At 42.8% G+C, this 14,117-nt stretch overlaps 1 protein-coding gene across 10 annotated transcripts in view; it reads right to left on the reverse strand.

Annotated features, from left to right (window-relative positions):
- Positions 1–14,117, reverse strand: part of FHIT (fragile histidine triad diadenosine triphosphatase) — a 1,007,374-nt gene that overhangs the window by 213,617 nt on the left and 779,640 nt on the right. For all 10 annotated transcript variants that reach the window (XM_065550632.1, XM_065550631.1, XM_005297876.5 and 7 more), the window contains 2 exons: positions 10,073–10,218; positions 9,103–9,132 (listed from right to left, as the gene is read on the reverse strand). In XM_065550632.1, the coding sequence (XP_065406704.1) occupies positions 9,103–9,132; positions 10,073–10,218 (176 nt within the window). The remainder of the gene's footprint in view (positions 1–9,102; positions 9,133–10,072; positions 10,219–14,117) is intronic.

Below are 14,117 nucleotides of genomic sequence, written 5' to 3' on the forward strand. Positions count from 1 at the left end.
TGTCTGGGATTCATAGAAGATCTGTCTTTACAGTACAGTGGACGGTGTTGTAGGACCTACACTCAGAGCGGGATTTGACTATATAAACTCATTCACACCGAGACTGGTTTAACCATAGCGCTGTAATGAGGAGCGAGTATAACGAACATTGAAATGAAGGGTTCTTTCCAATTCAGGTGCAAGAACTTGAGTCTGATCTCAGTGACCCTGGTGCAGATCAGGGGTCATAGCTAGAGCTGGATGGGAATTTTTCATCAGAAGACGCCCATTGGCTGAAACCAAACCTGTCGCCGGAAGGGACGGGTTTCGACACACATCCATTTTGAGAATTTGACATTTTCAAACCAAAGAAATCTGGGGGTTTGGGGTCAAAATGGCTTTTTGCTTGGACATGTAAGTTATCTTTCCTACTATAAATTATTAAAAAGTTCACAATCAAAATGAAACTTTTCAAAAATTATCAAAACAAAATTGGGGGGAGGGATAGCTCAGTGGTTTGAGCATTGGCTGCTAAACCTAGGGTTATGAGTTCAATCCTTGAGGGGACCACTTAGGGATATAAAGCAAAAATCAGTACTTGATCCTGCTAGTGAAGGCAGGGGGCTGGACTCAATGACCTTTCAAGGTCCTGTCCTGTTCTAGGAGATAGGATATCTCCAATAATTCATTTAATTTATAAAACATTTGGAATGACCCAATCTGCATTTTCCCCCCCCCAATTTTTGATTCATGAAAATTGTCAAGATTTTAACTTGTTGTCCCAGTTCAGGATGGAGAAAAAATGTCAACCTCTCGAGAATTCTCACAGGACGGGAAAACCATTTCCCATCCAGCTACAGCAAATCCACTGAGGCAATGGAGTTCCACTAGTATAAATCCAGAGTAGCTGAGAATCTAGCACTGTCTTTTTTTAATAAGGAAGCAAAATGATTTTCCAGATTGCTTAGAGGAGACTGGCATGTTTCTTGCCCAAAGCCTCTTCGGAAAAAAACAAAGTGGATAAATATTTAAATTGACTTCCTCAAACTAGGCCTGTAGCTTTCTAGTGCTCTGGATGAAGAAGGGAACCTGGTGCCCTTCACACTGAGGGTAATTATATTTTCAATAAGCAGTGTGTGTCCAGTGCTGCTCGGTGTCCCAGCAGGGACCATGCCCTCACAGGGGCGTGCTATGGCTTGAGCTTAGGAAGGGACTGACTGGTAGCTACGTTATTCACGTAGCTGAAGTTGCGTAACTTAGATCGATCTCCCCCCGTAGTGTAGACAAGGCCTCAGCCTCGGTGCAGATGTTCGTTTCGGTGCTGAAGCTTTGGCTGGGTATGGAGTGCTTGTTGCGAATTGGGCAGGCACATTGCTGCTGTCAGAAGCAGCCGACGAACCTCACACACGTGCTCCAAATGAAGCGGGTGAAAGCCTTTGTGGGAGCGAGGCCTACGGTGCGCCAAGATCATTACTGCTTGTCCGGCCTGTTGGCCTCTCTGCCGCCAGTTTCAAGTCTCCTGCTTGTCTGCCACTGGAGCTGCTGGTACAGTGCCAAACAGCTGGGACAGAGGCTATGGGTGTAGCCAATGGCATTTTATACCAGTTAATATCTACATGGGAATGTGGATCATTAAGTTGAGTATTTAGGCCCATTCACTCGCAACAACCTGATATATTCTTTGGGGAGTTTTTGAGGAGAGGCCGCTCACAGTTAAACCAAGGAAAAGGGAGACTTTTCTAAGAAAGCAAATAGCCTGGGAAAGAAAGAGTGCATTCTTAGCAGAGAACGAGAGAGGCTTTCGTTCCATTAGGCTGGCTCGGACAATGCCCTTTGTAATTTCCAGTTTACTTTCCCCATTTATAACTATAATAAATGGATTGCACAATTTTTTCTTTTTCTTACTTTACAGGCCAGTCCATGCAGAGCCTGTTTCGGGTCTGTCTAGGGATGTAATACGATATTACTCTGCAAGTAAGTCTGGGATCCAACACCAGGACATTCTGTAGTGGGAATACAAAATCATCCAACTCCATCAGAATTCACTGCAAAAGAGACTCTCTCAATGTCTCCTGTCTCCATACTTTCAGGGAGCCACACAACCTGGTATTTCTACATCACACTTCGTTATCCAAGTCATCATTTCCATTTAGGAGTGCCCCAGCCTTTGGTGTTCTCAGAATGGTGTCACATCCATCACTCAATGGGGAGTCTCCATGTTCTCAATACGCCTGTGTCTCCTGCATCCTTCAAACAAAGCATTCTGATTTGGCAGGTAGTGCAGCCACAATCTTGCCTGTCCTCTCATCAATGTCTGCTGAGTCCTAATTACAGAAAACGACCTGTATTGATTGTGTGCACCATGAGAGATGTCTAGCATCTTCCTTCAACTTCCTGCATGTTATGATGATGTATGTTACAGTAGTGCCTAAAGAACCCCTTGAAGATCAGTGCCCCATTGTGCTAGCTGCCTGAAGGGCTCACAATCCAATTGAAAACAAAATGCGGCAAGTGAGCGTGACAAACCGATGGAGTGAACGGAGGCAGAGGGTAAAAGAAATGAGCTTCTGTGGATACAGTTAAGCACGGGAACAAATTGCCCAGGGAGGTTGTGGAACCTCCCTCATTGGTGGTTTTTAAGAGCAGGTTGGACAAACCCCTGTCAGGGATGGTCTAGATAATCCTTAGTCCTGCCTTAGTTCAGGGGACTGGACTCAGGGACCTCTCGAGGTCCCTTCTTTCCCCCATTTCTATTATACGTAGGTTAGCTATTGCAAAACTTGATGGTGCAAAATAATTCATTTAAAAAAATAAATTTTAAAAGCCCCAGCTCTCTCTGGCTATTTTAACCAAATAGCCATAATTGCTTGGCTGATTTCCTGTTGGCAGCCCTGAGATAGGTCTTGATAAGGGATCTGAAGGAGAAAAAGGCAGTGAATTATTATGGAGGGGCAGAATTATGAAGTGCCTGGAAGGCAAGGACAAGAAGCTTGAATTTAATGTAGTGGAAAATAAGGAGCCAGTGGAGGGCTTCAAAATGAGGGGTGACAAGGTCTGAAATGTCCAACTGGAGCAGCCAATACTTAGAGACACTGCCCCTTTACGATGCAGCATATTCCTAGCTTTAAACAGATTTCTCATAAAAAACACAAAACCCAAATGTTGTTTAAAAATGGAAGGAAAGTTATGAGCTGAAAGTAGCCACTGCTGTCCTGAGGCTACTGGATTTGCAGTACCAATTATATAGCTGCAGTCTGACATATTCTACATCAAAGCACCATCAGTGTGTTTCGAAAAGCAATAAGTGAGGCTACTGTACTTTGTCAAACCATTTTTTGCACATCTTACAGGCTTTCAAGAGAGGCAAAGGCAAACAGACCATTTGGTCTCAGGTTTCATAGTGCATTTCTACGTTTCAAAACCGGTTTGCTTTTCTTACTTGTTTGTTCACTTGGAATTTTAAATGTGTTTATAAACAAGTACAATGTGTTGCATTTTGCACTTTTCTTCTGAGTCATCCTTGTGTTGCTCTCTATTAAGAGAGCAAAAGCTGGTTTTCAATGTGTTATATTAAATAAGGATTCACATCTGCAGAGAAACTCTGTTGCCATATCAAAGTGTTGTGGTTAATCATTTTAATCCTTCTGATACAATCAGTGTGTGATGTGATGTAATTAATCTGAGTAGTGAAACCCCAAGTCCAGCGCATTAGGCAGATGGGATGAAAATGTTTGCAGTAGGTGTAAAGAAACGCTGCACTCTTCACTTCAGGTTAAGATTCCTAAAGAATGCAAACCGGATGGATTGATTTAGTGCAGCATTAAAAAAGCATCTGTGAAAGAAAAACATGCACATCAAAAAATAATGGAGAAGCAATCTTCTCAGTGTAGAATAATTAGTGGAATATGTGACACCCAAAATAAATTTCTGCATACATACTCACACTGCCCGCATCGGCCTGGCTTTCTTCTTTCTTTACGTGAACCTAAAACTGGCGAGCTGGCAGGCAGTTGTGAACATTGCTGAGAGGACTGAGATTTTGACACTGTTGCAGAATGAGATGTGTGTTAATAGGTGTTTGTGCAACAGACACTTGCTGTGCAATATTATCTTGTCTCTAGAGATAAATTAGCTGCATCATACCCACGCCAGCATGATTTGTGTAGCCTTTCGAGAGTACAGAATGCCTGGTGTTTCTCAGGATGGTTGCAATCCCACATAAAAGGCCCGGCTTAGGGTTTATTCCCTAGTAAGCTCTATGCCCACAAAGTCAGGATACACATTTATTGACTTGGTCTTACAAAGAAGGCTGCAAATTACACAAGGGTAGATTTTCAAATGCTGCTCACTTGACATACACTTAAAAGCCCTGTGTTAAGCCACTGAGCGGATTTTCCTGCTCCAGTGCAAGGATTTGGATGGTCCAGGTGCACACAGACCAAACCACCACCTTCCATTCCAAATACAAGGGGCAATACACAGACCTGCCCTACACTAGAGAAAACTGAGCACAGACTGCAGAAGTAAAAATGCTTTACATGAGAGTCTACAAGCAGTTTTCCCCCTGTGGAGAGGAAGAAAGAAACAAGGAAAAAACTGCATGTGAGTCATGTCCATTAAGGCACTACTGGAAGGCAACTGCACACCACAATGATGGGCCCAGTAGAAAAACCTCACCAGAATAAAACAGAAAGGATACAAATATACGTGCACAATTCTGAATGACAGTGTCTGCTTCTTTTACACATGAGTGGGGAATGGGCAGAACCCACCTCCTGGATGCACAATCAAATCATTGCCCCAGACTTGAGAGTGGATTGTATCTCCCACAAGCCTGCTTGGAAGTGGGGGAGGGAGAGGTCAGCCATCCCTGTAGAATTGCCCCTCCATTTCCAGGCCCTTCCTGGAGCCCAGGTTGGGGGGTAGAAGAGGGGCCCTGCAAAGAATCTGTGTCAGAGGTCTTAAAACAACACCCTGCTCCCTTTTACTCTGCGCTCTAGGATTCTGCAGGATTTCCTGGCCAGGCAGATGTGTTGAGTCGTGTTGCCTGACAGCCAGGGTGGAGAGGGAGCAGGAGACCCCTGAGCAAGTGAAGATCATTCATGGGGTTTGGGATGGACTCATTGCTTCTTGCATGGAAAGATCTCTCTCCCCCCCACACAAACGGGAGTATTTAGAAGTAGCACCATGAAGCTGCCTAGAACTTGCAACTGCATGAGGGAGTGGGTGTACTCGCCGTCTGAGCAACCTCAACTCTGGGCATTTGAGCTTAGGTGACAGACACTCATGATCACGAAAGACAGTATTAAATTGAATGAAACATAACAGACATGGCTCTAACCATCCACATTAGCTGCTACAATACCTCTAGGTGGATGTATTTGAAGATCTTGGTTCTACTCTGCAACAAGCCACCATTCAAGTGTCCCAGTAGAAAAGAGAAATCCAGAAACAGTGTAAGCACGACAGCATAAAGGACCATCCAGCCGGTCATTTGATATCATGGCATTGGCTAGCTAGCACTAGGCTCTGGATTGGCACTGCATAAAACTATATAGGATATCTGGGTAAAACCTAAACACCTCATGTAAACACCATGGAATCACAGCTGCCATCAAGAGATACACTAAAACCAAAAGAATCATCTCATTGACCATCAAGGTCTGTTCTATATACAGTGTAATGTGCACACACACACACACCGAACAGTTATAATTAGAGATGGATCCACAGTGAAGGATAAGCTGCAATTTATACTTAAAATAGGATTCGACTTCTTTCTTATGCAAGAAAAAGACAGCCTAACTTCTCCAAAATTACAGCACATCCTCGTGGCGCACAAGAAAGAATTGACATAACTCGGCTCATTGGTTTATTAGTTGTAAGCATTTTAGAACAGCCCCCTGCTAAAAAAGATCCTTGTTGTTTCCTACCTTCTTTTGCAGACCTCACTAGCAAACAAATTGCTAATTTTTCAGACTGACTCGCTCATGCACTGAAGCAAACTCTACAACACAGGCTACTGTTTAATTTGATTGAATGGCGACTTTCAGTCTTCTCCAGTGTTCATTGAGGGTGACACGGTTGTTAAAAGTAGGTAGGCTATCGGCCCCGATCTGGCAGACACTTGTGCAGGTACTTCATTTTAAGTCTGAGGGTTTGCAGGATTCGAGCCTTACTGTGACGGTGGGGATGAGCATCCGGATGATAGCAGGCTGGGACTGCACCGGGTAGAAAGGTTCATGTAGGACTGCTGTGGTTGTGCTTTTTTGAGTGTGAGTGGCTGTTGTGAGGAATTAAACTGAAGCAGCTTTAGCTTTGTATCTAGCCCGCTAGATCTTTGGCAAGCCTCTTAGGGTATGTCTTCCCTGCACAGTTAGCCCTAGCTGTTACCGGGGTGTTCTCCTAATACAAAAACCACCCACCCAAGGTTGGTGGCGTTTTCAACCCAGGTTAGCTGGCTAGCCCTGGGGTACAGGGCGACACTCAAGTGCTGCTTTCACATGGGCTGATAATTTCTCTCCCCCCCACACACACTTTGCAGTGGGGATGCAGGACAAACCAAGTGAGTGCAGATAGTCCTCCAATGCTTTCCCACAATTCCCCCCACTTGCCCAGAAGGACAGACAAGTTCTTCCACAATTCACTGGGAAAGAATCAGAGGACGGTGTAGCTTATTGCAGCACTAAGAGCCGGGGATTGGCCCCAGATGTCCTAGACACCCCCGTGGAGCACAGCACAGGGGACACAGTCGGTGAAGTAGGGCTTTGTTTGCAGCATTGCTGCTCACCCTGGGGAAGGCTAATCTGGCTGCTCTGACCCAAGTTGACTCTGCAGCACACACATAGCCTTACTGACCTCAGCGGCAGATGTGCTGTAGAGGGAGGAGAACGCTAAATATATGCTCTGGTCCACTGTCCCTAATTAAAAATGAAATGCAGTCCCTTCCATAGAATGAATTTGACACCCTTGAGGTGAGTTAATAACATTTTCTGTACGGGATTATATAACTGTGCATTTCTTATATATAAATAACCAACACACTACATATTTGATGTAAGATGTCTAAATTATTCATAAAAAGAGCAGGAGTACTTGTGGCACCTTAGAAACTAACACATTTATTTCAGCATAAGCTTTCGTGGACTACAGCCCACTTCTTCAGATGCATAGGTGTCACTCTATGCATCTGAAGAAGTGGGCTGTAGCCCACGAAAGCTTATGCTGAAATAAATGTGTTAGTCTCTAAGGTGCCACAAGTACTCCTGTTCTTTTTGCGGTTACAGACTAACACGGCTGCTACTTTGAAACCTAAATTATTCATGTATCAAGTAAGTGGCTTCAGACTTCATGATCCCCAGCCACCTGGGAGGAACACAGCTATTAAATTACCCATCCCCACTGCACTATTTTCCTTAAACAAGATTCAGATCATAGTAATCTGAGGTAGGTTCTGAAAATTCCTAATTCTCTGAACACAATCATTGTTTGCATTTTCAGGTGAGATGCAGCATCAGAATGATGACAATAAACTATAGCTTTGTCCAATGATGCAGAAAAGTGGAAAAATGCAACCTGCTAACTTCCTATTTGTGAAAACACACACACTCTTTCTGAGTGCAGGGGCTGATCAGTGGGTCATTACCCTCTCATTACACTTGTTAGAAGTGCGGGACAGGGGCATTCCGCGGGACCGCATGCCTACATATTTTCACAATTCATTGGCTGGACACATGCACAGTTCACTTTGTACAAATAGAAAATTAGGAATGTTTACCTGCCTTTTTTCTTGCATCTTTTAAAGCCTAAACATATATTAGTCACTGTCCTCAATCAAGGAAGATATGCAAATTTTTCACTTCTAATTTTGATCATTAGCACTAATGTTTTTCTCACTTTTTAAAATAGCTTCTCGGGAACCTCTCATGGAAAAGATAATATGTACCTGACAACAGAAAGAAATATTGTGTCTTGCTTCCAAAATCATGTTGGGTTTTAATGTCAAAGCCTTCATTTTTTAAAGAAAACTAGGCTGAAAATAATCATTTTCACCCATCACCATCCTGTTCCCAGTGCAATCCAGCAGCCTAGCACGGGAGCTACAGAATCTGTTTTGTTGCAGCACTGCAGTAAGTTGTGTTTCAGTGCTATACATCCCATAAGCTTCCCAGTGGTCTGGAGATTGTCTTATTTCCCTGCTGCTCTCTGTTAGATATTCATAGCAAGCAATAAAAGCAATATCAATGGTAAGGTCCACACGCCAAATTGGAAGTAAGTGAATTGTTTCTATTTGCCATCATTTGGTTGTCGGAGTTATCTTAATCAACCTAAGCAGCTTCTTCAAGACATATAATCTGATTTTGCAAAGTGCTAAACCATAATCATATTTTGATCTTCCTTTGATTCCAAGTATAAAAAAATAGCCCTTATTTAATGCTGAGGCATATAATCTAACTACATCTGTGTTTGCATTTGCACAATGGGGGAGTGAAACATGGCCAGAGAACCATCTTGGATTTTATCTATTTTATTACTCAAATGGAGAATATAATAGGGGTTTTTTTTTTGCACTAGCATGGCTTAAAAATTGTTTTTAAGCTTCGCTGGCTCCTTTAGATTTGAACTTTGCTAACAAGAATGTGATGAGAGAAAGCGTGGATAAAAAGAAGTATGCTTTTCTAATGTAGTTCAGTTTAGCTGGTCCTTTCATCAGCCTCAACTCATTCAGGAATAAATAGGAAAGGCAAAGAAATTATGAAGGAAAATGCAATATTTTCACTGTCTAAACAACAACAAAAATGGCTTTCCCTCTGTAGCTTTCTATGCATGTGAAATAAACGAGGTACAGCCAATTATCATCTGAGAGCCTCTCTCTGTACCAAGGACAGAGATGGTATTTTCACAGCTGAACATTTTTGCCTAGTAAAGAAGAGAAATGTAAACACAGTTCCATGCAAATTCAATCCAAGTATTGACAGGCAGAACAGACCCAGAATTTCTCTAACCTTAAGGATAAGAAAATGATACAGCAATGTTCTGCAGATGACTAGTTTTGATCTTTTATTAGTTCTCATAATTGTCTCTTGTTAATTTGTATCCTGCATAATAAGCATAAGCACTCACCTTCACAGTTTGCCCAGCTTCAGGACCATCCTGTAAGCAAAAAATAGAAGAGTTAGATAAGTGGGGCTAACAAGGATCTCCTGGGGATTCAGAAATATTACCCATTAATAATTTAAATCCAATTTCATTGTGTGTTAATTTATAGTATTCTCCTGGGTCCCATTCAGCACAAAGCATGTGAGACCAGATGCTTTTACATTTCAGGTCATGATTAAGGGAGAAATAATATGTGAAAAGGAAATAAATACTGGCACGGTTGTTATTTTTCATGATCTCAGATCCCAGTTTTTAATTGCTAGCAATAACGTTTCTGTTATTCGTGGACGTAAAATACAGAACTGTAAGCGCTGCTTTAAATCACAGCCTGTTTATTTAAATTCTTGTTATGTCAAAAATGGGGTTAACCTCCAGATTTGCTTTAAACAAAAGGATTCGTTATTTTGTATAAGACCACTGGGTCAATCTAGTTCAATGTGACACCCCAAAGAATACTTCAGGTAATAAACCTACATAACACACTAGCCAACTACTGGGCAAGGTTGCCTGTGGAGAGAAATTCTGGCCTGCAGGCAATGAGTTTGCTCCTTCAATCATGGGCTGCGAATACCCTCATTAAGAGCCGTGCCCTGCAAACACTTTCTACTAGGAGTAGTATTTACTAGAAACCAATGGATCTTCTCACGGTAGGAAGCACTACACCTGGTGGTGTTTGCAAGGAAAGGCACAACTTTAGCTGTCATTAATTATCCAGACTCTTCTTTGAATCCAGATACAGTATTTGATTGTTAATCTCCATCAGCTGTGAATGCCACAGGTTATGCTATGCTGAGTAAAGCAAAACTTAACTTCCTTATATTTGTTGAGTATTTCCTGCTCCTTTGGTTTGAGCAGTGGGTTATGGAACAGAGTAAAAAGCTCCATAAAACACTAACAGGAAACAAAAGCCTTTGGAGCCAATTAGTTTACAAACCTGAATCGAAATGGTGAGTGAAGAGCCACAGAAATGTTTCTCCACCACATTTCCAACCATTTGTGTCGTTTGAAATAAATCAGCCACTTCTTCAGGACGCAGATCGCGGAAACGCTCCACGGGCCGGAGTGGGCAAACAAGGACATCTGAAGTGGAAGTCGTTAAGGCAGAAGTGCAAATCCAGGTATTCCAGAACAACAGTTTGTTCATTCCCCCTCCCTCCCCCCGCCATAACAATAGGTGCTCATCCTGAAGTGAATTTCCCCTTTATTGTTAAACTCGCCTTGATTTGAGGATCACTACGAAAGCAACGGAAAGGAAAGGGTTTAGGGTGAAAACACAGCAATCGCATTGTGGGTTCCTCAAAAACCTTCCCCATTTCCTCACACATATGACTTCTGAGCCAACATTTTCACACCTTGGTGTCTAAGTTTAAGCCCCTAAATAGATTTTGCAATGGAAAGTGTCCTGAACACTCACAGCCTATCGCTATTGTAGGCACCTTTTACTAGAAGGGCCTCTGAACTGAATTGGGCATGTTCCAGTTGGGAAGACCCTGACTACAACTCCCATGATACCTTGGGGGAGAGAGAGGGAATGCAAGGAGAGCATGTTGTGGGCTCCATTTTTGGAGAGGAGGTGAGATTGCTTGATGCAGCTCTGTACTTACGAGGAGCTGCTGCTAAACTGCTTGTGGGAAGTCAGAAGCTGCTGCTGAGAACCTGCTGGGACTTTGACCAAGCAGGGAGCCTCAGAGGCTGTTGGGGGCTTCACTGGAGCCAGGACAGAGACCGTTGCTGTGCCCAGAACTGACTGAGCTGGGTCTGCAGTGATTATGATGACCAGTGAGCTACTGGCTCTTGGTAGAGACCTCCTTTGGTAAACCATCATGCAGATATCTGACCCATGGATCCCTGTAAGTCACCATGCACATCCTGTGCCTTCTGCCAGTTGACAACAACTGGTCCCTGGGTCACAGTTGGCATGTAGCACCTCTGAAAATCAGGCTGCATTTCTATAGGTGCCTAAAAATGGATGGAGGGTGTGGAAGCAGAGAAAGAACTGACTGGAAGGGGATGCAATGCATGACAGTTCGTTAGCAAGAGTCAGGCTAACTGTAACCCTGATAACGCGAGATTTGTAGAAGCGAGGGTTGTGTGAGGCGGGTGAGAAAGAACTGTGTAAGAAGTCATTATGACCTGGTATAGATAAGGTGTAGAAGACCTTGTGTAGATAAGGTATAGAAAATATTGTATGTTGGCAAGAGTCAAAACAAGTGAGGAAATGAGATATCAGGATGGCCTATGTATAAACAAAATGCAACTGTTGCTCATTATTGTCTGTAACAAAAGGTATAAATGCTTGCTGTAATTGTTTACCTGTTGAGAGACCTGCTTAGCTCTCTCCCTCTGCGCAATTGTGAGAGTTAATAAAGCATCTGACTTGCTATACCTAAACAAATAGTGAGAACTCTGTTTTTCTCCGACAAGGGTAAGTGATTAGTGATTTGGACATCCAACCTCAGACAGCTTAAAGGGGCCTGATATTCAGAGGGTGGGTGCTCAAGCAAAATGGCCTTTCAAACAGGGCACCTAAAACTGCTGGTCACTTTTGAAACTCTTGGGTGTAAAGCCCTAACTTTAGGCATTCAAGTTTAAGAATCTGGAACTATATCAATAATACCGTGGTCATTACTTCAGCAACACTGCAGTTGCAAAGCACTAGAAATGCTCATCTATTATTAACATTATGTATTTGTGTAAGTATAGTTAGTTAATTAGAGCTGTTTCCTTTTAAGCCTCAGGTCCAGAATGCTGAAAACACATTTTTGCTTATTGTACCTCCACTCAGAGCACTTGATGAGTCAGCAGAATGTACCATCAAGTAAACAATGAACGTGTACGGCGACAATTCACATAGGTCTTGCTTAGAACACAACTGCCCCGCCTATCCTACCACTACATACAATCCAAACAGTACTAGAATTCCTAATCTGGGATCCTGCAAACACTGATAAGAACAGATAGTAGATCATGTTTTCGCCCCTCAGCTCATACAAAGCATAAGCGTTTCTTAGTGTGAGTACAGTTGGGCTGGTCAAAGCAGTGACCACTTCAGGCTTGATGCTCAACTAGTTCTACATCGGTGGCACTCTGTGGATTTCAGTGGAGCTGCTCCTGATTTACACTAGTATGACTGCAGAATGAGGCCCTTAAATAGCAACTGTAACTCCACGTAAACATGGATGGACATATGGTACGGTTCAGCATTAAAGCAAGAGCGCTAAGAACGGTTTGGAGAAAATGAAGCGACATGACATTGTAATACAGAAGTGCTGTTTACTGTAAATTTAGTCCCACAAATGTAATAGGTTTTGGAAAAGGAATATGCTGACATCAAGATAGTAGTTTTTGCCCCTTTCTGTACCTCAGCTTATCTCGACAGAGTTTAGTCTTTTCAGGACTTTGATTTTATATATATAAAATCACCTTCAGGAGGAGCTCCCCAAGTTTGAGAACTTGCTACTATCTCCGGTTTAAATGCAAAAAAATTATGTGCAATATACATACAGACACCCAGTAGGAGGATTTATCCTTGTGTGTGTGTGGAATGGGGACCAGCTCCACTATAGGTCATGCAAGCTCCTTGAAGTCTAGGAAACAAGTGGCAGTCCCACAGTCTCCTTCAAAACCCTTTTGAGTCTCTGAAATGTCAGTCTGACATTTGCATAGCCTGCAGCAATGCTGCTCCTCTTCTCCAGCAGGGTGAGGGAGCCTGTAGTCTAGGTCCAACAAACTAGCAAAGTCCCAGGAACACAGTCCTTACAACTAACCCTTCTGGCCCTTGTGCTGCTCTAAAGCGGAGTCCTCCAGTCTGGCTCCCACTCCTCCTTTTATAAACTCCTCTCCCTTCCCTTGAGTTCCCATTAGTTCCATTCTTAGAAAGTGACACAGGGTGTGTCCCAGCAGGCTGCTTGCCCACAGTGGAAATCGCCTAATAAGTAGCTTCAAATGGCTAATGAGCACACCTAGTGCCCACCACACCAAATTTTTGGATGATTCTGGCCCATCTAGCCGAGTCACTTCACCCAGCCCTGGGAAGTCTGCAGACATACAGAGTCCCCAAACGAAAACAAGAACTGTGTATATCCTCCCCATTGTTTCTTCCCTTATTTAACCCCCGATCAGTGGGTTACACAGATAATCACTGTATCAATTGTACTGTATACTACTCCAGCTGTAACCAGCAGATAGGCTGAAGTTAAGAGGTTCACGGAAAGGATATGTCAGGCTGAGTTTCAAAAACCCCAGGCGATATTAGTGACGTCTCATTTCAGATAAGTGCAAAGGAGCGTTTACTTACATAAACAAGGACACAATTCATTCACAAAGCTTATCAAAGCGAAATACAATTGCAATTCTGCTTTGAGAAAATGGAAGTTTCCTGGCGGTTCTGTTTTGATCACTTTTCAGAATCAGAATGGTGATAGACAATATGGGAGCGGATAGCTGCCTAACTGGGACTAGTTTTTTCAAAAGAGCTCCCCACCTAGAAGCTCCCATTGTTCTCAAAGGAACAAGAGAAATCTAGTGCCAACTGTGGGCGCTAAGCACTTTTGAAAACCTATTATGTAACAGAATAGCAGAGACATTCACTAATTTTTTTACTATAATTCCTCCTATTAAAATATTTTGAAAAAGAAGAAATATGTAGTGATGTGTGTTTAGCTAGCTGGAATTAGAAAACAGAGACCATGAGGGCTTTTGGTTCTAAGATGCTATATCACTACCTTGAGCTAATGCAGCTATAGGGCGTAATAAAGCTCCAATAATTTATCTGCTAGTCGTCCAAGCATACGGAACAAAGCACCTTCCTAGAGGATGCTATTGGTTGAACTTAGAGCCCAAGGGGAAAGTTGAAAACTGGCTGTGCAGCCCTGATATCCAGAGCAGGAATAAAGGAATAGAAAAACTAATTAATTTTACTCATAAAAAGGAAATTCATGTCAACAGTAAAACAGGAAAAAGGACATTTGTTTAATCTG

This window comes from Chrysemys picta, chromosome 7 (genome assembly GCF_011386835.1).
Source record: "Chrysemys picta bellii isolate R12L10 chromosome 7, ASM1138683v2, whole genome shotgun sequence".
In the NCBI taxonomy this organism is placed as follows: Eukaryota; Metazoa; Chordata; order Testudines; family Emydidae; genus Chrysemys; species Chrysemys picta.